Below are 27,977 nucleotides of genomic sequence, written 5' to 3' on the forward strand. Positions count from 1 at the left end.
CGCATAACATACAGTCAAAGCGTCAAGTTAAAGTGAACGGATTATATTTACAACCTGCCCATTTTAGTTTAGAGATTTGTGCACATCCTTATCTTTCTCTGTGTTTGATACGTAGTTAGTGTTTGTTTTCTCTTTGAAATCGGCGGTAAAGTTCGATTTATGTTGCTAAGCAATGGGACCGAGCAAAACAACAACAAATATTTCAATTGGAAAAATTGGATGTGTACGGAATTCAGTGTTAGCAATTTAATTGTGTTAACCTCTGTTTGATTAAATATGCGTTTAAAATATGCCAAAACTATTTTGGAAGCACAGGTAAATTCTTAAAAAATATTTTAATTAAGGGCGCATGTGTTTTTGTCGGTTCTTCCTTCTGTGACGTAGGCTACATATCAACAGATTTATGTTATTTTTGCTTTGATATGAAACATATTTAATATTAAAAATTTATAATTATAAGTAGTAAAAGACAAAACATTGCGTTTAACTATGCAACCGCATTACAATGTTCACACTACTAATGGGTATAAGTAGGTCAATTCTTTGTCAATAATTATTCTCTAGGAGTAACTGAATTGGCGAACCCCCCTAAGACGTCGATCCGGGTTATTATTATTAACGTAGTTATAATTTTCGTAAAATTCCGCCAATCTGTAGGTAATGAATTCAATTTATTATTTGTATTATGACGAGGTCTCACGATGTACCTATTCTTTCACCATTAAATAAAGTTATATTTACCTACTGACGTAAAAAAGCATATTTACCTAAGTTTGAAGTGTTAGAGGTGCGTGCCGGAGATCGAACTCGCTCTACCCTGAAAGGGAGGCTGAAGTGGTCTATCACCGCTCAATTCTAATAGAAGTCAAAAAATATCGCAGGAGACCGATAGTCCAGTCGCAGATGTATGCTGGTCTCCGAATAATGTGAAGTTAGCCGTAGCGACTGCGGAACGCATCGTGTTCCTATTTGACAGAGATGGGGTACGGAGAGACAAGTTCAGTACTAAACCCTCGGATCCAGCTGCTGGGAAGAAATCTTATGTTATTACATGTGCGTAGCCATAATGTTTTTCAGTGTCTGGGTGTTTATTTGTATGTTATAAGTATTTATGTATATTATTCATACAAATATCAGTTATCGTAGTAACCAATGGATCCAAATAGTTCAGGATAGGGAAAGATGGCAAGCCTTGGAGGAGGCTTTCACCGAAAAGGGATCCTGATGCATAAAAATTAAACATAAAGTAGGGTCTTTTCGCCTTTTCGCGTCCGACGCCCAATTCGCGTCCAAACGACGGTACACTGTTTTACAACAGTGAAAAATAACAATACCGACACACCAATCTAAACAAGAGCGCTTCTATTGATGTTCGGACCTATGACAGGTACTCACACACAAACAAAAGATCTGTGCGTGCAACCCAAATTTAATGAAAAATAAACTAATCTTGCGTGTGCAACCAACAAGTGCTGACGCGCGAATGTGTTGTAAAAAAAATAGTGAGCAGCTGTACTTTTCACGGTAAGTATTTAAGGTGTTTATGTGAAATTTAGAATACTTTGTTATCCCTAGACCTTAATTGTGAACCACACTATAGGAATAACGATGTTTGTGCTGATATTTTTATACTGACAGTTTTATATAAGGTGGACGCGAACTGGTACATAAAATTTATAAAAAAACCACTTTGCGTCCGCTGTGGACGCAGATTACTCTAACTATTTCTCAGTCAGATGTTTAATTAAATACGATAACATGGGAAAAACAATATAAACTTCCTATCAATTTTAACAACATTAACATGCATAATATGATGGCCGATTTGCGTCCATATTATTAGAAATATAAAAAAAGATAATGAATGTCAAAAATCAGACTTGGACGCACAGTTTTCCTACATTAGAAACCCTATAACATTTTGCGTTCATCTTTTTATCACACGAAAATAATAGAGTAAAATAATAGAGTTAATTTTATTTAAATATACTCTTTATAACCTACCTAACCTAAAAATATACAATTATTATACGAAAATTATTTTATGTATTTGCCAATATTTGAATTTTGTTCCATTTTTAGGGTTCCTTACCCAAAGGGTAAAAACAGGAACCTAGTACTAAGACTTCGCTGTTCGTCTGTCACCAGGCTGTAGCTCATTAATCGTGATAGTAAGACAGTTGAAATTTTCATGGATGATGTATTTCTATTGCCGCTTTGACAATAAATATTAAAAAATAGAATAAAACACGGAACGCGCGAGTCCGATTCGAACTTGGCCAATTTTAAAGGCTTTGTACCGAAATGGTAAAATAGAATCGTATAAAGTCATCGACATGATATTCGAAATAATAGTGAACCTATTAATGGAGTTAGTATGAGGAGAAAAAAAAATATCCTGAAGTGCAATTTATGTTAACTTTTATGATATCAGCAATTAGGTATTAAATAAATGTTTTGATTAAAATCACAAGCTTCCCTTTTTATTTCCTATTTCCCTTCCTAATTATTTTTAAACAGGTGGACGCCAATTGGTCCACAGGCGGACGCAATCTGGATTTTGTGGACGCAAAATGGGAAAATCGCCTGTTTCAGCTATTTGTACCTGTGTAGAATAAAACATCAGATGCGTTGTCCAAAACTGTGCATTAAACTTGACAAGACTATATAGGGACTACATTACGACCATATTTGATTAAAAACTACCGCACGGACATATTTTTTTTCACGTTCAAACCTAACAACTCCACTAAGTGGACGCAAACAGGCGAAATGACCTAATAATAGTTGAATAATAGCTTAAGCAGTACATAACTCATTGTAGTTGTATACCTACGTTAAGTTTACGAAATTTATATGGCTTATATAAATATATACCTATTTTAGTACCCATAACACAAGTTAGGCTTATTTTGGGGCTAGACGGTGATGTGTGTATTGTCGTAGAATATTTATTTATTAAAATAACGAAGTAAGTAGGTTACTAACTCGAATGCTTTGAAGTTTAATCTCTATTTTTCATAATTTGTCATCAATAGCCTATAACAGTCCACTGTTGGACTGAAGGCCTCTCCCATAATCACCACGCTGCCTGCCTATAAACACCACGCTGCCTGCCCATAATCACCACGCTGTGCAGATGGGTTAGTGACCGCAGTAGATGGTACTTAGTAGAAGCATAGAGGACGCTGCTGCCCGTTCTCCGTTATCATATTATTCGTCATTATTTATTAATTATATTCTAAATTATTATTATAAAGTTTAGGATTAATTTCGTAATTTTTTACATTGATTTTTCTTGTGCGATGAAGATCATAAATTTTAGATTGTTATTTATATTGCATGAACGGAAGTATACTCCATCATTACTGTACGCGTTTGACATGACGCCGCACGGTGGGCTCCTGTGCTTTACACAATCAATTGTATGGTGCTTAGGATATGCTGGACACAAAAGGGTTTACTGAACCAGCATTGTTTTTAAATAGCATTATTATAGATGACGCTAAGTAAAATATGTTATGTTTGATTAAAAAATATATGAATTGTATATATATATATATATATGCTATTTTGTGGTATATGTTTGCATTTATTATAATAAATGATAAAACTTAATACGACTATTATTTTACTTAGTTAATTACAATTTTATGCCAAAGAAAAACTATAATAGGTAGCGAAAAAAAAAATAAATAATTCAAGGTTAGATTATTCTGATTGTACAACGAACTGAGGCTGGCCACACGGTTATTCTTATAAACAAAACTATCTTTCCAACGATGTATCATTCTCTCCAATTCGAGCAGATTCCATAAATTTTGCCAATCCTCCTTTATTAGGTACTCATTAAGTTATTGTATTGAAGGTTTGGCGTTTAGTGAGAATTCCGAGTTGCTTGGGGTAGCTCAAAGCGATAATATGGTATTTGTATATCGAGTCGGAGCCGACTGGAGCGGAAAGAAGGTGATATGCAACAAGTTCCCACTAACTGGCGCACCATTGCGCCTGCTCCCAGCTGAAAATGGTTTCTTTACGGGAACCAGCGATGGAAAGATACGGTATGAATTGTTTTTTAATTAACCTCTAGTAACAGACCTCTAACAACTTAGGCTTTCATACCTTTGATATAAGAGGACGGGTTTCAATTAACTTCTTCTTTTTTTAACTATAGTTTACCGTGTCCAGGCCGGGCACGGTAAACTATTTATTTGTGCTTATAGGATAAAAGTGCCTAAAAACACTGATGAATCTAACAAATGTCCTAAGCGGCTTTTAATTTTGCGTCTGTGTTTTTGTGTCTGTCTGTGTTCTACCAATCAAACAGCGTGCGTTCGAGCAAGAATCTCTTCAATAGCCTAAAACATCCCAGTGCTGGGTAAAAGGCTAGTCAGCACTTTGGGCAGACTTCGCCTTGTACACGCGGCAAGATAGATAGATAAATTCTTTATTGCACACAATTTATAATATAAATTGAAAACATAAATATAAGACGAATAAAAATGCGCAAAGGCGGTCTTATAGCTTTAAGCGATCTCCTCCAGGTGCGCGATGACCACTGTATTCTGGTCTGCCGTCTCCACACGGTCTTGTGATTGATCAGAGATTTTTAAAGTAATGCCAATTTATTGTCATGTAGTTCATTGGACTGCAAAACCAATAAGAGCTCCAGCCTATGGTCAGCGGGTGCATGCTGCGTTGCTTTAACAAAGGGTGGCGGTACCGAAGCGACACTAGCCTCGGGCCATGTGGATGGTACGCTCTACCTTAACGGTCGGCTGTTGTTACGTTACGCTCTTCCTCCAACCGCCCTTGTGCTGATGCCCCCCTACGTAAGTGACTTAATGACAAGATACAATTTCTGGAATGCAACATTTAGAAAATTTAAGTTTGACAAATACCGTACCGTGGTTTAAGAATACTACTGCTCCATATTTCACCATGGATGTTGATTGTTGTGGTAGATTATGGGATATCGAGATACTGTTAACCACAGCTGGTGCGATGAAAAGGTTATTCCAAAAAAAAACATTCCGAAAGTGGATTCCGCCAGGCAGGCTAGGCGGCCAGTGAAAAAAAGATGCCAAACTAGCAATAACAGATCTTCAAGTTGGCCTAGAAGATCGAGAGATTAGGGCAAAAAGAAGTAGAACTTCTTAAGATTGCTTAATTCCGTTCTCAAGGCACATACGATTAGACAACAATATTATAACTACCATACTTAGTTATACTCGTAATATTTTTATTGGTGGTCACTGAAAGAACAGGCTATGCTTTAGTTGCAAACTGCTCCTTGAGAGGAACAGCCGAAGCGAAAGCTTATGATCATGCTAAGGATGAAAATTAACCTTGGTAAATGTGTGTTTGTGTGTGATGGCAATGTGTTTTCAGTTGATAGTTGGATCCTGCGATGGTCGCATCGCGATGTATGAGGCGCAGCGAGGAGCACTGGTGCGAAACTTGGAGCCAACATTACCACCTGACCGCAGAGATCTGATCTCCGCAACACTTAGCCCATCTGGTCAGGTAATTTTTCATTTGGAATTCATGATGAAAATCCAGCCCAGACAGCCCATAGCCTCGAATACAATAAACAGTCAACTTTATTACGTCATTAAACAACTTTGAAATTGTTCTGTACTGCTGATTAAAAATTTCGCAAAATAAAAACGGAGAAAAGGATCAGATTTATTTGAATGAATTCTCGAAATTCATAGGTACTGAGGTTGGTACGACTTCCTTAATTGCATTACTTAGTACCTATTATACCTATCTTTTCTGTGGTATTTACTAGGGCTAGGAAAGGTAATAACTAATACTGGGTCGTTTAAAGCGATTTAATTTATTTTTCATGAAGACGCTAGCCTTCGGCATTTTCGATGGGTGTCTGATAGGTGAAGTGAAGGATTCAGGCGGCATAGAGCTGTCCACTCTGAACATATCCAACTTGTACGCTTGTCGTGCTCTTGCGTGGAGCGGCGATGGCACAAAGCTGGCTGTGGCATCGCAGACAGGGGCTGTCTTACAGTTCGAAGCTGTTCTAAGGTAAGCAGGTTTTATTAATTTCTCTCTATATAGAAAATGGGTACCTTTATGTTTTTTTTTTATTAATATATATCGAACAAACTTTGAAACGATTTAACTAATGTTAAGTAATCAACGCCACCCATGAAAATTAATAGCCATTTGGTCGCTCGCTCCTTTCTATATAAATAAGGATTAAGGGGTATAAAGGATATGAAACCGGTTTAAATGGACATGAGATCTGATTGGAACGATATCTTTCCAGTGTCAAAAGCACAATTCAAAGAATTATTATGGTGTGGAACTTATAAAGAAATTTATAGCATAGAAGGTTATGAATTCACATGTTACTGGCATCTGAATTTGTTGCGGCTAGTGTTAGTACTCTGCAATCACAGACGTGCGACTTACGAGCGTGTGATCTCTAAATTGATGAATTTAGTTGTACCTTCGCACCACGGCGTTCTTAGTGACATTCAAGTTTGCGTCCTTCGTGCGACCAATGACGTCAGACTTGTGAGTTGTGATTGGTCGCATGTTTGACGTAAGTTAGAAGCCACGGTTTCGCCTTGCCTTTAGTAATTAGTAGTGTCGTCTTTTGATCGTAGACGCTGGGTATGGCGAGACTCTGTGAGCGTACAGCACGTGAGTCCGCGTCAACTGCTGCTTACCCGCTTGGCTAATGACTCGCCACCACTAACAGTCAGCACTAAACTCGCACCTGACATCTATAATGTTCGATTTATTGGTAAGCATTTACCATTGCAATAGTTGCCAATTTGCAAATTTTTGGCCTGTAAATGCATTTGGTGATATTATTTAATTTTATTTATTCCATTACAAGTTAGCCCTGGACTGCAATCTCACCTACCGGTGAGATGGCTAACCTCTTAGGGATAGGGATATCAAATCCATACCCCTGATCGGTTTCAACGTGACATCGTAGCGGAACGCTAAATCGCTTAGCGGCACGTGTTTATAGGGTGGTAACTCGCCACGGCAGAAAACCCACCGGACCAGACCAGAGAAAATTCAGAAGTTATAAATTCCCAAATTTCGCATGCCCGGGGATCGAGCCCGGGACCTTCCGCTTAAATCCACAGAGCTCACCGTTGCGCCAGAAAGGTCCTCAAACATAAATTCTGACACAAAATAAAAGACGTAATAAAGGTACCTAAAAAGAAGAATGATAAATTATTTATGTAGTTTTTTGCGTAATATCTTTGTATGTTATCATTATTTAGCTTTCTACTTTTACTTTTTCAGGACATGACTGGTACGCAGTTTGTCGGACTAGTAATAGCCTTATACTTTGCGACATTGCTCGTGGTTTGACTAGCGAGGTTAGTATTGACTTTATTGTTTGGTTCTTCGATGTTTTGAATGATGAATGAATGAATACACTTTTATTGTAAACAACTGAGAAAATTTACAGAGATACAAATACAACAGCACAATAAAGTAGAACGTACAATTTGGCGGCCTTAAAACTTTTGGCGCTAAATAGCGATCTCTTCCAGGCAACCAAAAGCATACAAGAAAATGATGTTTTGTTAAATATATATCTTTGTGGTGTGTTTTTTTAGTACTAGAGTTCGTCTGGGGAAGAAGTACCACCTTCTTTATTTCTGCCGCATTGTTGCAATGCTGTGTTTCGGTCTGAAGAGCGTGGGCGTCGGTGTAATGGCAGGAGGCTTAACACTAACGCCTCAGGTTGATGGCAGTAGAACAAGAAGAAGTATCTTATTGCACAGAAACATTAAAATATACATAAAATAAAGAATAAACAAAATAAAAGAACAAAAATCGTAGGCATTGCATGCCTACGATTTTTGCAATTGCAATTTAATTACCAAAAAATAAAAAAAAAAAAATATATATATATACATAATTTTAAAGATTCAAAATATAAGTACATAAAAAAAAGAAAAATACAAAAAATGCACATAAATAACGATATTTGTTCAAATTACTTCACTCAGAGCCAGATAGCAGTCTTTAATTAAGACGACACTTAAATATGGGAAGGGATTGACTTTTACGGATGTCAGTAGGCAAATTATTCCTAAGCCTTCAAAGTGGAAGAGTTACCGAAGAACTTGGTTGGATTGAAGAACAAAAGGGTTGCAGGACGTGTTCCTTGCATGCCTTGCAAGAGTTGCCCTGTTTATAGGCGATGGTTTTTTATTTACCATATCATGCTTGGTCCTTATATCTATCCTTATATAACTATGAAAAAAACCTGTAAATTGTAGTAGTATCTAGGTAGGTAGTTTGTTTTATAGTTATTGATTCGAGTTCTCTTGTAACTAAACTCATTGGATTTCTTAATTACTTAAAAGTTATACCACCCAATGAAAAAAGTGTCCATTATGCTCTTTCATTTGATACCCATATTGAGGGAATTGTAAAAAAAAAAGTAATTCGCCATTTTGTTGCAGCGGGCCATCTTGGACCAATTAACATAAAATATAGCTAAGAACACTCCCGCTTTTGAACACTCACTAATTCACCTTTCAAACAAACAAAATCAAAATCGGTTCAACCAAAACACAGTAAACACACACACACACACAACCAGACACGAAAAACTTCTAACATCTGATCGTTTTTGCATGGGCGGTTAATAAAAATAAAATAGCCTAAATTACTAATAAACGTAGCATAATGTCGGTATAGTTATACCGTGTTTTGTAGCACTTTCATTGACAGCGCCTTTGAAATGTCAGAGCGCAAATCTACTCCGACGTTATCCGTTTATTAAACAGCCTCTTGTCTTGATGTTATTGCATTAGATTCCATGGAGTGGTACTGGTGAAAGAATCTACGCAGAAGTTGGGGGTGCGTGCCTTTTGCTTCGTGCTGGAGAACTAAGCGTCGTAGAGTACGGACTTGACAAAGTATTACATACGGTAATAAATAGTATTCCAAGAAAACGTAGTTTTTATTGATTCATTGTAGGGAGTTCCAAAATCCACGATCCTGGGCCACTTGTTTCCAGCGGCTCCCAGCGACTCGCTTGATGTCGTCTATCCACTTCGTTGGGGGCCGACCTACACTGGGTTTACCGGTGCGTGGTGGCATCGCCGGGGTTCGAACTCGGTCTCCACGAAAGGAAAGCCGAAGCCATTAGGCTATCACCGTTTTTTTTTTAATTTACAAATATGTATGTACATATATTTATTTTTAAACCTCAATGCCGATTTAACTTCAAAAACTTTCATACAAACTGCCAACCTCTATTTCACCCCTTTCAAGATTATTTTTGGAGACAAAAGATGGCATATGTCCATCTATAGAATTTTATCTATTTCCTTGCAATTCATTAAGACCCGTGTAGCCGTTTAGTCGTGAAAAGATAACAACCACACAAACATTAAAGAAATATAAATAAAGAAAACGCTTCTTTATTATTTTTATAAAAAAATAATAAAAAAATCCACTATTATGTAACATGATTGTTATTATTCTAGATACTTATCAAGGAAACTGTAGAACATATTATTTTTTTAGGTACGCACGGAACGCGTGAATCCGCACGTACTTAGCGTGCGTATTAACGAGGGCCAGAAAGTTGAGGGGCAAGATCGCAAACACCTCGCATATCTGCTCGACCGACAGACAATCGCTGTGGTCGATCTCGTTACCGGTAAGTTGTTAATCTTAACAAAATTGGGTCCCTAATAATACTGTAAATATTTTATTTGACATATTATTCAGGGTCCTCTGAGCTGCTACTCGGCACGGTGACTATTGACAAACCCTACCGTTGGGAGAGGCCTTTAGTCTGACTTTTAGGCTATTTATGATATTATTTTTGCATCGTTGGAGTAGTTTTTCGAGCCGTTTCTTAATGGCTGTGTTTCTTAATGGTTTCCATACACGGGACAATCCATCTTTATACCTTCGTCGAAAGAAATTTTGGACATCGGACAATCTGGGGCGTTTCCATTTGCAAGTACACTATAGCGTAAGTCGTGCAAACTCTACCGATTTACCGGTGTAAGCATCTTTTCTGAAGTAAGGGTGCAAGCTATATATACATGCGACTGGCACGCGCTATTAGCGTAAGTTTTTAAGTTTAAGATATTTAAGATTGGGGCGTTCTACTTTAACGAAGTTTCTGTGATGCCACGTCCCGTCGCGAACGATAGTGTGGTCAAACAGTTTTGAAGTTATGGATTGGTGTGAATTGCGTGTAATCGATCGCTGCGATGGATCACCTTGCATGCACGGGGCACTGAAAGATAATAGATTTATTTGCTCTAGGTATACAGCTGGGACAGTGGTGGCACGAAGCTCGCGTGGATTGGCTGGAACTAAATGAGAGTGGGCATTTACTTCTTTTAAGAGACACGCGGCGACGTCTTGCTTTACTACGTCTGGATACTGGAGAAAAGGTCTTTAATACTATATACTACTAAAGGATGGTAAATGAAACGGACATAATAGTTTAATTTCGTGGCATATTGTGCTTTTTGAATCTTTAAATTCTGTTACAGGATATAGTGGCTAGTGGAGTTACTTTTGTGCAGTGGATAGAAAACAGCGACGCTGTTGTCGCACAGACACCGACCCACTTGCTGATTTGGTAAGTGGATATAGAGACTAAATACCACACAATATGTACCTATCTAATAGTACGGAACATTTACTTTGTCGATGCTGTTAGTGATAGAGACAAAAGAGCAGCGTAGCGGTAAGTTAATGTTAATTGCATCTGCGCCATTAGCTCAACTTGAAATTAACCTAATCTACTATCATGCGATCACCAAAACTACTATAGTCGTAAAAAAGTAATAGGCCCGTTTTGAAATTTGTCATCGCGACGTAACTAGTTATGGAACCATAAGAGACTCGGTACTCGATACTCACGATAAATCAATTCAAGTTTGTATCAGTACTTGATTGATATGATTATGTATTGTAAAGTGTTCGTTCGTTCAAAGTATTCCTTTAACTTCACAACCAATTCGTGACTGACTGTTGATTATACGTTCACTTTTCAACATGTTGAAACAGAGTTCGTACTATAAAACAACAAACACAAAAATCGAGTCAAATCAATATGTTTAAATCAATATCCAAAGTAGAAGAGCTAAAGTTAACGTAATAGTAAATAGTATATATCAAACTTAAACGAGCGCACAGTCAACTTTACAAGATGGGGAACGAAAAACTGCGCAGTGCGCGCGGGGACGCTTCAGTCATGTGCCGCTTGGTCAGATACATCAACTCAGACTCATTATTTAGAACCTGTCGTCAATTCAAAATTTTATTTGCTGCTTTGAGAACCAAGCGCGGCGGCTTTAGATATTCAGTAAAAAAATCGTTACAACTCTAGAAAAAAAAAAAAAAAACTGAGAACGTAACTGTTTTCGAAACGTTTCGCAACAATTATAAATTGCATGCTACTATAAAGTAAGCGCAAAAAGAATACTCGCGATATATTCTTCCATATTATTTAACGTCCCAAAAAAATTTACGTATTTTTTGAAACACTGTATGTAATTGATTTTTATTTCATTGTTTCTTTCAGTTTTGTTCCAAGTTACATTCTATGGTCTTGCACAAATTACGGGCCTATTACATTTTTACGACTATAGTCTATGTTCAAGTTAGAAAAAGACATGCTGTGCAGACTCCTCATAGCTAGGATACATGAATAAGACTACGATCATGCGATAAAAACTAAATCAAACGATAGGTGTATAACAAATTTAGTTAGTAGTTTTAGTTGTAGTAGAGCTTGTTGCTTCAGAGCGCGTCGAAATATGCCATGCTTATTTCTGAAGCTAAGCAGCATGGTAGCATTGCTGTGTTCCGGTCTGAAAGGCGTGGTTGCCGGTGTAATTGCAGGCACATGAGGCTTAACACCTTCGCCTCAGGTTGATGGACACTTACCCTCAAGTAGGCTTTTTGCTTGGTCCATCAATTATTAATAATGAAAAAAAAAACTAAATTAGTGCGATATATGTCCATAACATATTGAAAGTACTCGTTGAAACGTTAGGTTGTCTCTCGCAAAATGTTTTAGCTTGTCTTTCGCAAAACGCTACTGGCACCATTTAACGAATCGCGTTGGCGAATACTCGGTAGTCAGCTAAAAAAAATGTCAAACCGTTAAAAATGAGAATACAAAACAGATATAAAATTTCAAAAGAACGCTTGTAAGTAACCGTTACTTTACTAAAAGCTACGTGGCTGTTAGTATGATTTGGTATCTAAAATGCAGGGTGAAACATGCCTGTTTTTAGTTTAAGTAGCTGATGCCTTACAAACTGTCGTACGAAGTTATCAACTCAAATTGGGAAGGTTCGTTTATGAGCCGTTGAGTTACTTTTTCATTCACTTCTTACGAATGTCAAGTCTTACGCTTAAAAGACAGGACAAGTGAAACAAAAGTAAAATTATTGTTTCTTTTAGGTATAGCGCGTGGGAGCCCCAATGCGTAGAAATGGCGGAATGTGGTGGTGGTTCTGCTGTTGAGGTGACAGCTCGCAAAGTATTGTTAGAAGGAGGATTGTTGCCGTATGTGCAGCTAGACGAGCATCGCTTGGCCTTCAGTATGTTTTCATTAATCTAATACTGCTGGAATGCTCTTTCGTTTTTCTTTGGCGTTTTAGTTTTCCCGCTATCAATAATACCTATTATAAGTATTTTCAAACAAGAGTGAAAAGATATATTTATGCAAGGACGCTTCACCTAAGGCTGCATCAACACATATCAAGATGTATATAAAAAAATTCTCTGTAAGTTGTTTGGTAAAACATAAAAGTCGTGCAATAAAATTCATTGCGTAGAATTCCTGTTGTCTTTTAAGCTTATATTACTGACTGGTTAGTGCTTTTTAATATTTGGCTGGATGATTTAGAAATGTTCTGATAGAACACTTATAAGAACACTGACTTTTAGTGAAAGATAAGTTATCGAATGTGGTAACATATGTTATGTAGGAACGCTGCATATGTGCCTGTTGGTCTACATGAATAAAATATATTTGAATTTGATATATTATAATGTATGCTTTGCACTACTCAAATTCCTTCAATTTGTATATGGCCCTAAAGAACTGAAGTTTTATAATCATTTATGCCATGTTCCGCGCTGAGTTCGTTTTTTTTGTGATACAGATTCTCAAACCAATGAGTAGTGTACAAGTCATTCAAAATTTCCAGATACTGCCCTTCGAAGTGGAGATCTAGATGGTTGTGCACGTTATTTGGACTCCGTTTCCAGTACCGCTGATGTGGCCTTACTTTGGCGCCAACTTGCTGAACAGTCACTCGCTAATGAAGACATACAAGTACGTGATGTGGTTATGAATAAATAAACAGTTGAAAAACAGAGCAATATTATTCGATACAATTTCTTTATTAATCTTTAAATGTTAAGTAGAAAGTAGCAGTTATATTGCAGTGTGGATTGCAACTTTCTGTGTAGAATATCGATACTGTTCAATAATCCACTCTTGTTCACTTTCCGTTATTAGTTGGCAGCTAAATGCTACAGCGAAGTTGGAGACAATGCGCGGACTTTCTACTTGTTAAAAACTGTAGAGTTAGCGACCAGAGAAGGAAACGGAGATACAGTTGAAGGTAATTTAATGTAAATATTAACATAACGGAGAACAGGATATTTATAAATTATGTATATTATGTGTGTAGTATTAGAATTTATGAGTAAGTAGTTTATTATAATATTTTTTTAATGTATATATTTTAAATGATATATATTAGGGTGGCCCAAAAAACCGTCGATTTTTTCTTTTCGAGTCCCGTACCAAAATATGTTGGCTTATAAAGTTTAGAAATCTTCCAAAATCGTCAAAAATGTTTTTTTTTTTTAAATTATTTTTCTGATTATTTCATTATTTTCTACAAGAAAAATGATAAAGATCCTGAAAATCTAATATTCGCAATTCGAAATTTTAATATTAAAAGGTCGCTCCAATTTTTAATATGATTCATATTCAGAAGTAGCTCGAAAAGATATAAAGTACGTCAAAGGTTGTCTGAACGAGATCGCTTTAGTGATGAGACCGCCTATGCACGCTGTTTTCTCTTCTAAGTTTCTTCTGTATATGTGTTTACTTTGTATATAATGTGTGTGTGCAATAAGCATTCAAACAAACAAACAACAGGCCGCAGCATCCTATGTATTGCTATTATCTACTGCGATCACCAACTCGTGGTTCGAGTGGTGATTATGCGCAAACCCTCCCGTTAGGTCCTTCAGTTCAGCATTGCACGGATATAGGTTATTAATTATTGACTTTAAAAGTTTAAACAAAAATCGTCTTGTTAATACAAATAAAGTCAATAAACTTTTGATAAAAATTTCTCTGACAGGCTTCAGTAGCCCAATAGTTCGTGCGAGGCTCGCCATATTCGCCGGTGGTCTGTCAACTGCTGAAGAGTGCTACGTTCGTAAAGCCGGACAGCCGGAATTAGCTGTTAACATGTACAAACAATTCAATCGATGGACCGAGGCTATAACGGTTGCAGAAAAGACTGATCGTGCTACAGCGATGACTTTGAAGCAGCAGTATATGGACTATTTGACTAACACTGGTAAGTAGAAGAGTTTTGACTGGGGCACCAAGGAAGGTAAGGTAAGATCGCTAAAGTAAAGACCTTGAATGGTATCGTCTTTGCTAGCTTAGAGTTGCACGGAACGAAACTATTGGACTACCAAGGCATTCACCGCATATTGGTGGTACTTTTAGGGTAAATACATCGATCATTTTTTTACGCATTGCATTCATTTTTACATTTCGACGTTTCTTTTATTCTACAATTAGTTTTCCCTTGACTAATTATACCTGGTGGTCAGTATTAATGCGGTCTGAGATTGTAGCGGGCTAACCTTTTAGGGGTACTACAGTGATTTTATAAAACTTATACAGATGTCGACCATCTATACAATGCTATCGCCATCTATAGATCTCAGTCAAATTCTATAAAATTTGCAGTTTAGATCAATTACCTATTATTCTAGGATCCTATTATTAAGGGAATTGCCATGGGCTCATATAATCAGGGGATTAATACTGTACGTAGGTACGTACAGTATTAAGTGTGCGATGGTGATAACAAAAACTACCCGGCTAAGTTTGTTGTTGGTTCTTCTTAGACCAGGGCGCGGTTGGAACCCTCGTAGCTTAGGTTTAAGTTGGCGAACGAAGTCACCATTACCTCACAATAATAATAATGTTGAGTCGACCGTTATTGTTCCGATCGTCGTTTCAGTCAATGGTCTTCTCGCGAAAAGCTTTGACCAACATCTTAAGAAGCTTTCGCTTGGTTGTTGGATCAAGGGTCGGATACAGAAGGCAGTAGTCCTTGAAACGGCGCGTATTGTGAGGAGGTTCCTTACTCTGGAGCCCTGACCACCGGTTGCTTGGGCATTCAAAAGCCCCGCAAGCGGAGGGTGGAAGTTTTTTTTTTTTATAAATTTTTAATAGTGTTTTTTATTTTATTTTTAACCATTGTTATTAATTAAAAATAAAAAATAAAAAAGGATAAATGATTGAATATAATAACAATAATAACTTTATTTCAATTAAGTGTTACACAGTAAATTTAAAATAGTACAAAATAAGGCAAACATAAGGTAATGTGTATCATGAAACCCCTAATTCGATAATACTGCTATAGTGCAAGACTTTGGCGCAGTTATTATCGCCCATCTCTGGAGCGAGAACCATACTCTTAAATTAAATCTAGTGAGATGAATAAAAATAGAAACCTAAAATCCTTTTGAATTAAATTCCAAAACAATTTGAGTTTATCAATGCTTTCAAGCATTTTTTTTTTCTTTTTCTACATTTACATAAATACATCCATAAATTTTTTTTTTACGTACTTATAAAATTAAATATGAGTGTGTGCGTGCGCGTGTGTTTATTTGTATGTGTATGTGAGTGTGGGTCTCGGTGAGGGTGAGGGTGTGATTGTATGTATTATTGAATAAGGTTTTCAGTCTCATCATAAGTTAGGTTAAGTTAATTATGTAAACATATATGTATGAACGCTTCATAAGTGCCTGTGATAGGCCTACGTGAATAAAGAATATTTGAATTTAAGCATGTGGACAATTAATAGGGTATATATAGTAGGGTATAATAGGGTATAGGGTATAGAATAATACAGATAGGTGGTAGAAATTCGGCGGAAAGACAGCAGGCTAAGATGGTCCCTAATTATAAGAAAAAAAAAAAATATTTTTGACAAGCCGTGTTTATTTAGCCGATATTTTTAGGTCGTTTGGGTGAAGCCGGCGCAGTGCTAGCAGCGAACGGTGACGTCAAAGGTGCAGTGCGTTTATGGTTGCGCGGTGGTCGCGCCCGTCGGGCCGCAACCGTGCTGTTACACCACCCGGCGCTCTTGCGAGACGATGAGATGCTTCAAGCTGTACACGACCAGCTCGTGCAGGTTTTTAAATTTTTTTTTTTTTTTAATGGTGCTGCTTTTGAATTGAATTGTGTCAAAACACTGTATAACTATGCCAAGTTATGCTAATACATTCATTAATAAGGGGGTTTAATTTTAAGCGAATGATAAAGCCATCGTGTTAAGTAAAAATAGAACTGAACAAATAAAACTAAACAAACGAAGTAGATATTTCTACAATTAACAGGTCTTTTTTATATAATTAGAAGGACCAAGCAGATGTATTTGGAAAAAAGCATGGTGGTACTACTTCTCCGAGCGAACTGTCACTAAATCAATTTACTACTACTTACGGATATTTGCTCCCATAATGTATGGGAACTTTCGTTATTTCAGTCATCATTGTCAACCGTTTACCGGCTCGCTACAAGGCACAGTGCTCTCCTCAGAATGATAAGGGTTTTTAGCCAAGTATTTTTGTCTGTGGTCTAAATCTTTGTCTCCTATGTATGTGCTCAACAGTGGGACATTAATATGAGACTTCATCAACTTTATTAAAGAACGTTTATTTGCCCACTTCTGAGCACAGGTCTCCTCTTAAAATGAGAAGGGCTTAGAACCTAGTCCCCCACGCTGGCCAAGTGTGGATTGGTAGACTTCACATGACACTTATTTTTGTACCACAACAAGTTGGATTGCAATCATACCTGCTGGTAAGTTATTATGCAGTATAATGTAATGTGGTAGAATCACTACAAACAGACAGACTTGACGTTTCAAAAGTGCTTATATTAGGCCTACTTGAAATAAATTAATTTTGAATTTTGAATTTTGAATGGGTTAACCTTTTAGGAGTATAGAAGTTATAGTAAACCTATACCCCTAATCGGTTTCTACGCGACCTCTTACCGGCATGCTTAATTTATTTCGGTAGGGTGATAACTGGCCACGACCGAAGCCTCCAGATGAGACCGGACAAAATGTAGAAATTATGAATTAGCAAATTGCCCCTGCCGGGGATCGAACTCGTGACCTGACCACTTAAAACCAACCACAATGAAGTTGCGCCAGGGAGGTCGTCTTTGTGAACTTTCTAGCATGCCTACCTCACAATGTTTTCTTTCACCATTAAAACAAGTGAGCTGTAATACGGTACACTGCTCACGGGCTTTAAAATTTAATTTCTGTTGCATTTCAGGAGGAATGGTGGGAAATGGCCGGAGAAATTTCCGAGCGGAAAGGGGATAGCAGAACTGCTGTGGAATACTACGCAAAAGGAAATAATTACGCGAGAGCGGTTCAACTTGCCCGAGAGGTTTTTATTAACAACAATAAATATTTGAGACTTTTAAAATGTTTTAAAATGGATTTGTTCGAATTTTAATTTATGATTGGCGTTTTAAAATCGAATTTACTTTTCCCCCCTTCTTCGCCGACTCTGACATTATTTTTGGAGAATAGTTAAAAGGCGATTTGCATTTATTCCATAACAAATTTTTTATTTGTTTTTCAAATCAAAATATTTATTAAGCTTTCACAACCATTTGGGAGGAACTTTCGAAATATTTTTTCTTAATGTTTATTTACTTTTTAGTTCTTGGAAATGCTAGGCTACTTATTGCTTTACTGGTAAATAGGAATAGGTATGTATCTAGGACTCTATTACATTCGACTACATTTTTCGATAGCCTGTTTAGGTGTTCATATTTATTAACCAATTAGATTTTATAATGGACTCCTTTGGATTAATTGGATTCTAAGTAATAATGGACACGCAAGGGATATTATTTTTTTTAGTTCCCAAGCTCCAACTACACTATTCGGTAACAAATATTTTCAATTTTTTTAATTTCATCATCAGCTAATTGCTTTTTCACTGCTTAATAAAGGTAATTTCTCATTGAAGAGTGGAATATAGACTTTAAACCTACTATAAGCATACTAAATCCTATTAGGTATACCTGCGTAGCTTAGCTTTACAGGTATACAGTTGCATGTTGATCTGTCCTGATAGGCATGCCCAGGTGAAGTAACACGCTTGGAAGGCGAGTGGGGCGCTTGGCTGGTGTCGTCTCGGCAGGCGGGGGCGGCCGTTCCTCATCTCATTGAGGCTGGGCGTACTGTTGACGCCCTGGTAGCTGCTCTAAAGGCGCATCATTACCGGAAGGCGTTGCAGATTGTGCAGGTAGTTTAGCACTATAACACGGGCAATTATCTTAATTAAGTCTTATCTCATACAAATAGGACCAGAAAATAATTATCTTAATGTTTGAGACACGATAGACGGAATATTGCAAGACCGAGGTGGAGAGATTTGAAAAGACTTTTCCTTAGTTTGATTATCTCGAGAATCTGCGTGCGACCAATCATAAGACTCCGGCTCAAATGCGTGCTTTGTGATTGGCTAACCGATGGACCAAAACTTGAACATTCCTATAACGAAGGTTTGCAGGTTGAATGGCTAGTATTGGCCTTGACTGAGAAATTCGTGGAAGACTGAGCTTGTTAGTGTTTCTCAAAAACGACTTTATTTAAAAAAAATGTAACCCTTGATTTATTTTAAGGTCATAGATGACAAGGAAGCCATTCGTGAACAATGCGAGCAGCTGGGTGATCACTTTATATCTACCCAGGTAAATCAATTTTATATTATTATCGGATGTCTCAAGTCGATTATAATCTGCAAGGTTTTGAGGTGCAAAACGGTTTAGCACTCAATTGAGCAAGAGTGACCTCCACTTCTATATGTGCGAGCCTTAATAGTTTAATGCATTTTTTGCAAAATCAGGAATGGGAAACAGCAGAACGAGTGCTTACGTCATGTGGAATGGCCGAAAGATGCGTCCGCGCATATAATTCCGCGGGGAAAGTCGCCGAAGGACTACGACTAGCCGCTGCGCAATTAACGGAGGAAGAGACGAGAGACATATATATACCCTTGGCTCAGCAACTGCGGCAAGAGGGTCAGCTACGAAAGGCAGAACAGATCTACATCGGCCTCGGTGATCCTGACGAAGCTATATCTATGTATAAGGTATGACATGCTAACTTTTGAAAACCTTCAATGTACCAAAATGTAATAGAATCTCTCTAGCGGAATAATGCTTGAAATTACAAAATAATCTATGTAATCTAAAATTCTCAGTTGACAGATTGAATGAATGAATGAATAGATTTTAATTTGTCTTAAATTTATACTTATAAAACTATACAAAGTGATCAATATTAGTAGAGCTTTCTGTGGTTTAACACATTTTTTACCTCATGGATTGTTGTATGAACTTCGTTGGTTATTTAGAAGATGAAGCATAAAATACAGAAAGTTTTATTTGGATCCAAGATAATTCTTGGATATTGAACACCAGCTGGTGCCCGCTTTCTTCGTCCCCGTTTATTACGTCCCATGGGACGTTTTTTATCCTGGGAGAAAAAGTTCTACATTTCTTCCTTTCAACTAACTCTATACCAAAAATCAATATAGTTGGTTAATTATTTACGCGGGAAGGAATGAAAAAAAAACCCACAAATACGCATTCGCATTTATGATATTAGGTTTGTACTTTAGGATGCATCACAGTACGAAGCAATGCTGCGATTAGTGGCGGCTCATCGCACTACCTTACTCGAGGCGACCCGACGACACGTGGCTCAGGCACTGCACGGATCTGGTGATCTGCGGGCCGCTGAGAATTATTACATACAAGCTGGTTAGTAAACTGTACAGCTAATTTGATCTGTTTTTAAATGAATTAAGCCAATTGAAGACCTGGAGACAGAGGCTCATCTAGGCTTAGCTGTAGCGGCTGTATCTTTAGCTATAGAAGACAGTGCATATACATCAAAACTATAGGGTGGATGGGTGACGTTTAATCTCCCACAAAATATTTCCCATTTCTTTCTTACATTTGCATATGAACATGTTATGGCGCTTATTACACTTTTATCATTGTTTTGAATTTTTCTAGCCGCAGGTCGTATTGGACGAAAAAGCGTCTTAGAACTATTTGAGAGCTTCTGTATTTTTTTTATTTGAAGCTGGCTTCTGAAAAACATTATTCACCCTTTTTTAGAAAAATCTGAGGTGAACGCTCAATACCTTGATAAAAACGATTGCTGTTTATAAAACAGGCGATTGGAAGAGTGCTATCCAAATGTACCGTTCAAGCGGCCAATGGGAGGGCGCAGAGAGGGTTGCGCGGGCGCATGCTCCCGCAGCTGTGCAGCAACAGGTAGCTTTGCAGTGGGCGGCCGCTCTGCCTGCTGCACCGGCCGCCAGACTGCTGGCTGCAAGGGGACTGGCGGCATTAGGTGCAAGATGGGCTTTACAAGCTCAGAGGTAACATTTTTTTAATCATTCACGGACTTGATGATCATGTTGATCATTATGGATTTCTCAATCCCCCAAAATTTATGCGCCACGCTATGGTGCTCGGCAACTTGTGTTAGAACAAGTTGCTATCGGGTTTGCATGGAAGGACAATTGATCTAGTGGCCAGAGCCATCACCCTGTCCTCTCGCGACTCGAGGTCTCTACGTGCGGTACTGTTGCACGTACGGATTGTTTTTTTTGCCCTGTTCCAATATCGTGGCCTTGGCCATGTTAAAAACTACCACGAGCTCAAAGCCATCCAAGCTTGTATATTAGACTATTGCATTATAATTTTTTAAGAGACTATCTTTTCTTTATACTGTGCTAATAAAATCAATAAACTATACGATGTGAAACGGGTTAAATGGATATATTTCGCCCTCGTAGGTGGGATATTGCAATGGAGCTCAGCGACTTGGGAGGGGGTATCACAAAACGAGAAGTAGCAAGACACGAGGCAGCTGCGTTAGCCGAGGAACGTCCAGAAGAAGCCGAAGCTGCTTTCTTGAGAGCTTCCGCCGCTGAAGATGCAATACGAATGTGGCTTTCGAAGGGTCACCATCAGAGGGCTTTGGTTTTGGCAGAACAGCACGCTTCGCATATGGTAGTTTTTCTTTTAATACTATACTTACATTCTTCTTGTTAGAAAGTGGTTTAGTGTTAAGTTGTTGACTTATCATCATCATTCTCCTGGCGCTTTCCATATTTGGGATCGGCCCTCCTGATACTTGTCCGCCATTTGTCTTGTGTCATTTCTGGCGTTAGGCCCAGAGTTTTTATTTCATTGAATACGGTTCTAGTCTAGGTGGTAAGTGGGCGTCCTCTGCGTCTTTTGCTTTCATCTATAGCCATTACTCGCTGTGTCATGGGGCTTTTGTCTTTACGCACTATATGTATGAAAATTATAAATGTTATTTTTTGGAGAATTTGTCGAATGAATTTATGTTTTTTTAAAGGCTTAATCGGTCCTACCTGTGTCCGTAGGTGGAAGAAGTATTGATAGAAGGGGGTCGGGTTGCTGCTGAAAGAGGTGATCTTGTACAATTCGAAGCTCTCATGATCCGCGCAAACAGACCCAGAGAGGTAGTACAGCATTACAAGGATCTGGGTACGTTTACATTGTTGTTTTAACTGTTTGCAATAACAATATGATGTGTCTAGTTGCTCAAAAATTCCAGTTCATTGTCAATGACAAATGACCTGAGGCTTAGGTGGTAACTGGTAAGCCTCATGTTCCTGTAATTGCAACAGCAACCAAACCCTGCAGACATGAACACAGCATTGCGCTAATGCTGTTTAGCGGCGGATATAGGCATGGTGGTCTTTTGAAGTTGATCATGATTCCGCAAAACCTACTGTGCCTGTAATGGCACCCTGCTACACGCATGGAATCTATCAACTCTGCGTTTAATTATGTAGGACACTATTCCAGCACCTTGGCATCCCAGCTACCATCGATTTCCTCAGCTATATACCCATCCCCTTGTAGGTTCACAACTCGAGCTATGTTCGTAACTCTGGTTCTTCTATGGATCTCTTTATTTCAGATTTGTACACGTAGAAATACTTTCTTCTTGCCCTCTGAAGAGGCCCATGGTTAGCGCCCACGGTTACGTCAAATAGGAGGATTAAAATATAGTCAACTTTTAGCCAGCTTCAGTTCGTGTAGACTACACATCTTATTACTAATAAGATGTTGCCCACGTCCTTCGTCCACGTTTATTACTTATTCGATTGCTGTACACTTGTTATTCTGGTAATAGAACTGTGGGAAGAAGCGGCTCGAGTTTCCCGCGAGTACTTACCGGATAGCGCGGAACCGGTCCCGCCTTCCGTGCCACCGCTGCTGCAACGAGCTGCTGATCATGCTGACAGGTGACAGTTGATTTAATCATACACTCTTAGCAATTGTTCATTGTAAAGTGAACATCTCCTGAGGATAATCCGGTGTCGGAGCGAAACGAGCGTAGAGATTCCTTAGTGGAAGTTCTGTCTGGTGTGGAGTACAAAGATTGAAGAAATTATAAATTATACCGTCTCTGGTTCACGGAGTATAGTAAATTAAGCTTATGTTTAAAATATTTAATCATACTTATTTTGTCTGTAGACAAAATAATCTACATTCGACTTTGGGTCGACTTTCTATTATTAACTAGCAGTCCCCGCGCTTTACTGTGGTTTTCTTAGGTAATTAAGAAATACTTAGCAATAAAACAATATTGCAATTATAAATTGAGATTCTACTATAGAAATAGGATATAAACTATAAACAAAACGCATTTATAAAATTATAGGGAAGTGCATCCCGGACACTGGAATTATAGGAACTAGGAAATATGGTACGTCAATACACATCGCTATCTAGCCCCAAAGTATGCGTAGCTTGTGTTAAGGGCACTAAGATGACTGATGGTAATTTTATTTTATTTTATAATATACATTAATACTTATAGTATACAGATAAACACCTAAACATGAATGTTTTTTAGTGCTTTGGTGTTAATCTGTATTTTCAATTTATCCAGTAAATGTTGAAGAAAATTGCATAAAGTAGTATCGTAGTAAACGATTATTAAAGTAAAGCTACTTTAATAATCATTTGTTGTAAATTAAAAATGCGATACAACAACCCAAAATACATGATTTTTTAAAGTCTAGGTAACCCTCCTTATTGCTGATTAAACATGATTATCATTACGATAGCAGTACCAGTGCTTAAATTAAATTAAATTCAATCGGAATTTACAATTAGTACTTCCAACAAAACTGACAATTATTTAAAAATTCAGAAGTTGGAGACTCGGTTGCTTTCTCTTCTCGTTTACTTCGAACTATAGATTCGAGCCTTCATCATGAGCATTACGATACATGTTGTTAATGATTGAATTGATTTTACCATTAAACTGCGGGCTTGAAAGAAAACAAAATTATCAGCTATTTTAAAAGCATAGCAGTTGAAGTTCCGTACTATGATAATAACTCTAGAGGCGAGTGGTGGGAAGCAGTTCAGCTGTTATTAACAGCGAGTGCAGCTGGCGCTTCGGGAGGTGCAAATAGACTGGCCGAGAGAGCTGCGTTGAGAGCGGCAAGGCTGGCGAGAGACCGACTACGAGGATCACAGCGACGTAATGCTGCCAATATGTTGGCTGACTCGTAAGTTTATTTTAAGTCAACATACAAAAGATTAAAGGAATATTACGCACCAAAGCTGCAGACGCCAACATAGTCCGGCGGCCTGATTTTGACCATTTAGACGGCGACGTCACATCTAGTTCCAACTGAAAACTCTGTCATCGGAAACTTAGACAAAAAATACACACCTCAATTACGAATCTATAGGTTCGTCATTCGATTTGTGTATTATCCTACAGCCTCCATTACATCGGTTATAGCTTCAGTACCTATAAAACAGTCTTACAGAAGTGATAAATTATATTGTTCATATTATAACAATGTAAATTCAAGTGTCAAGGTTTGCTCAGTAATTATACTTAATTGTTAATTATACTAAATTAATACATATAGATGAAGCAATCAAATTTCAATTCACACCTTGGTGAGTTTTTATAATAATTACAATATTTGAATTAAATTTTGGTCATTGAAAGTATCTCCATTCACATTCTTCATTCTGACCCATTTACAGATTTGCTTCAATCGGACAGAGTGAGGTTGGCGAGCAATTAAAAGCTGCACTTATAGAAGGTATTGAAGAGGACAACGTGGCAGGTAATGATATTTATCGAATAGGGAGATCGCACGGTTCTGTGTAAATTCTCATAATTTCCTTCTGCAGGCACATCAGCAGACTACGTTGAAGAAGAAGAACAGAAGCCTCAGGTGGCTGTTGCAGAAAATGATTCTGAATCGGCAGCGTTGGAGAAGTTAGCACGAGCTGGGCATTGGCAAAGATGTCTTGCTCACGCGGGGTTAAAGGCTCCTCATTATGCTTTCAGATACGTTGCGCACTTGTTTAAGACGCATTCTGTAAGTATGATAATTACCAAAATGATTGATGGTTCTTGGATACGCCATCATATATCTGATGCTAATGGTGTAGGTTTTTATTCTCTGTTCGACATTGGTGTTGGACTTGTGAGTGTCGTGGTTAAGGTTTATCGACGACGAAAACTCCCCGCACTTAGGCCTTGTTTTGCGTGCTCTCCGTTTGCAACTAAACTTGTCCTGGTCATTGTTTACCTAACTTATGGTTTTGGTTATGTCAGTTAATTTAGTTCTTCTGTGGATCTCCTCATGACAGGTTTTATGTTCTTTAAAATTCCTAACATATCTACTTGAGCAACTAATGAATTATTGTGTGTTAAATATAAATCCTTCAAATAATCTGCATTGAAAAATGTAATTCCCAAAATATGATTTGATCATTTGGTAATTTTTTATTCTTCCTGCTTCTATTTTTACAAATTACATTCACAATTAAATTGCAGTCTCTCCATCTTTTTTGAAATTTCGTACTAAAACAACATAAACAACTTTTTTTCCTTTGTAGCGTATGGAAGGCGTAGACATAGAAAGCGAAGACGTGCCAGAAGTTTTATCGCAGGCTTTAGATACATTACGCCAGTATCTAAGCGAGGACAACGGTGTTATTATATCCAGCAGCGATGTGCCTTTAGCAAAGGCTATTTGCAGTGAAATTCTGGTGCGAATATCTACGGCACCCAAAGCACTTGCAGCGATGAAAGACGCTGGATATGTTATGATTGCTGCAGGAGCAGATGACAGAGTTTTACAGGTAGAAGTATATGCGTAACAGCATTATAACTGTGTAGGCTATCTTTTGTCATTGTATTATAAATACCTGCCTTTAATGTATGTATAACCTCCTCTTATGATAGATTAGTTAAAGAAAGGATATATTTTTGGTTTATTCATAGGCTCTCACATTGTTGATGGGTCTCCACGTACCACAAATCTCATCAAAAGTAGCTCGGGCATTACCTCGGTACACAGATATTATAGTTGCAGATGTAGGTAAGTTAATGTCTTCCTAGTTTATCTTACCATGTTATCAATTTACGATCGAAACATTACCGAAAATCATACTTTTGTAATTACATTATAAAATTTAACCATAATATAACAACATATTTATAATATAAAACAAAAGTTGTTATAAAAAGGGAAAGGGTTATCTAAAAAAAATCGCTTAAACCTTGATTCCAAATTAAGGACTAATCCGGAATTTAAATCTCCTAGTAAATTATCTATTATGAGAACCGTTTCAATATTACAAATATGAATGATTTTTTGGCGATTTTCATAACGATATGCATTTATTATAAATAGCATTTTACGCCTGCGGCGAGGTCATTCGAGCTGAAACCTCAAACGGTGCGCGGGAGGCATTTGTCATGCTCAACCACTGTCTTGATCTCGCTGAGGCAGCTGACGAAGACTCTGTACATCTCCTAGATTACACAGATTTTGGTAAGTTTTAAATTAAAATTCTTCTAGTCTGATTTATCTAGTATTTTCAATCATTTCATCTCTATCAACTGTCCCCTTTAAGTTTTCACCGAAAGTAACGTAAAGTGTAGTTATTATATAGATATGGATTTATATTGTTTATTCCTTAGGAAACAATTTACCCAAATTGTTGTAATAGATTCTGAGGTATATTTTGTTAATAATAATTACTTTGAATCCCTAGCATATCTAAGTAATTTATTCCACATAAAAAATTAGACATTACAGAAATCTATAAGGACATCGGAAAGTTGCGACAATAGGTCTACATAGTAGTTTTTCTTTTGGCTACCAAATCAAAATTTTTCCAAATTGGAATTGATTTTATTGATTTTTTATCATCTTTTTGGTCCCATTAATATTTTACGACGATTTAATGAAGATTTCTGGAGATAAATGCCACAACGGACTTAAGAAAATCGTTCAGTAGTTTAGAGCCTCTAAGTTACAATCGCCATAATTTATGAAAGTCTTGAGATTTAAACGGCTGTTTTAAAATACAGAGTGCACCGACTGGCCACGAACTCCTTTGGTGTTAGAAAGCGCGTGTGTTCGTGGCGCTCCGTTAGATGCGCTTAGAGACTGGGTACTTGCAGTATCTATGGACCAGCAGGTTGAACAGGTATGCATGCATGCATATTACATTATTAAAAGGGCTTCGTTCGTGTGCCTTAATATGACTGATGTACCCCTATCATTGCAATGAAAGATGATAATTATTAAATAGTTTCAAAAATATCTTTAGAACTTTGCTTTGAACATTTGCTTTGTTTAGTCAGTAACTGTTTATTAACATATTTAAATATATTAAACTATAATTACTTTTTATCAGTTTATCTTATACGGGATAGAGAAAACCTGGTCAGAGCAAAGAGCTTTTACTGTTGTTTTTTTTATTTAATGCTCACATATCCTATTGTCATATTTTATCATAGACACTCCCGGTGGATGGTCGTGGCAAGTACAGTTCTTTCGTTGGAGATGATGAGCCGTTCTGTGTACTCACTGGATACCTTCTGGCATCTCGTCTTGTCACGTTTACTAACGGTAACAATTCAATATTTTTAAGTAGTATTTTAGAAATTACACAGGCAACTGACAAACGTAGCCCAGATCCAAAACGTACTCTTGGTCGTGGAGATGGATAGCTCTATAACCCTTAAAGCTGCTCCATTGATGGATTCAATATGGCATTCCAGATTTTTGCGGTGCAGAATACTCCACGTTCTGTTAAGTAGTTAAATACTTAGGTTAGGTATTTCTGCAGACAGAGGTATTTAGATGTTCAATAGGTGGAACTGGAACTATGGAGGAACTAGAGCAAACAGTTCTTAAGCACATTCTCCGAAGTTGCTGTTGGATACGGAAACAATTTTGTATGGAAATCTGTAAAGTTATTAAAGCAAATGAATAAGGCGGAATCAAAAACAAGCATAATCAGATTTTTTTGATCAAAAATTTACCTGCCGCATTGATGTTCTACATCGAAAACTTTTATTGTTATTCTCTAGGTCGCTGTGCGAACCGTGAGTGGTGGTCTCGTGTATCGCACGCGGCTCGTAGCGGTGCCGCCCCAGCGGCGTCAGTCTTGCAACATATCACCAAGTGGTGCGGGCCAGCTGATTACTCTCATATTTGAGCTCACATACGTCGGTTGCATGTGTGCAGGGGTGGTTTGGGGACGGAAATATGTGTATAGT

General features: G+C 37.6%; 1 protein-coding gene across 1 annotated transcript; it reads left to right on the plus strand.

The window, feature by feature from the left end:
• The first annotated feature begins 233 nt into the window (after positions 1 to 233).
• LOC120630404 (intraflagellar transport protein 172 homolog) lies at positions 234 to 27,977 on the plus strand. Its single transcript, XM_039899628.1, has 35 exons — positions 234 to 315; positions 882 to 1,053; positions 3,869 to 4,061; positions 4,640 to 4,832; positions 5,392 to 5,526; positions 5,858 to 6,045; positions 6,633 to 6,772; positions 7,291 to 7,367; positions 8,820 to 8,936; positions 9,538 to 9,673; positions 10,294 to 10,424; positions 10,527 to 10,615; positions 12,451 to 12,590; positions 13,203 to 13,330; positions 13,517 to 13,622; positions 14,376 to 14,597; positions 16,288 to 16,460; positions 17,617 to 17,733; positions 18,433 to 18,603; positions 18,983 to 19,051; positions 19,207 to 19,452; positions 19,984 to 20,125; positions 20,547 to 20,754; positions 21,175 to 21,391; positions 21,772 to 21,895; positions 22,551 to 22,662; positions 23,773 to 23,940; positions 24,434 to 24,516; positions 24,584 to 24,774; positions 25,298 to 25,543; positions 25,686 to 25,782; positions 26,098 to 26,238; positions 26,781 to 26,899; positions 27,213 to 27,324; positions 27,789 to 27,977. Exons 1-35 carry the CDS (start codon positions 277 to 279, stop codon positions 27,914 to 27,916), a joined length of 5,070 nt encoding a protein of 1,689 aa, XP_039755562.1. The 5' UTR covers positions 234 to 276; the 3' UTR covers positions 27,917 to 27,977.

Source organism: Pararge aegeria, chromosome 16 (genome assembly GCF_905163445.1).
Source record: "Pararge aegeria chromosome 16, ilParAegt1.1, whole genome shotgun sequence".
NCBI lineage: Eukaryota > Metazoa > Arthropoda > Insecta > Lepidoptera > Nymphalidae > Pararge > Pararge aegeria.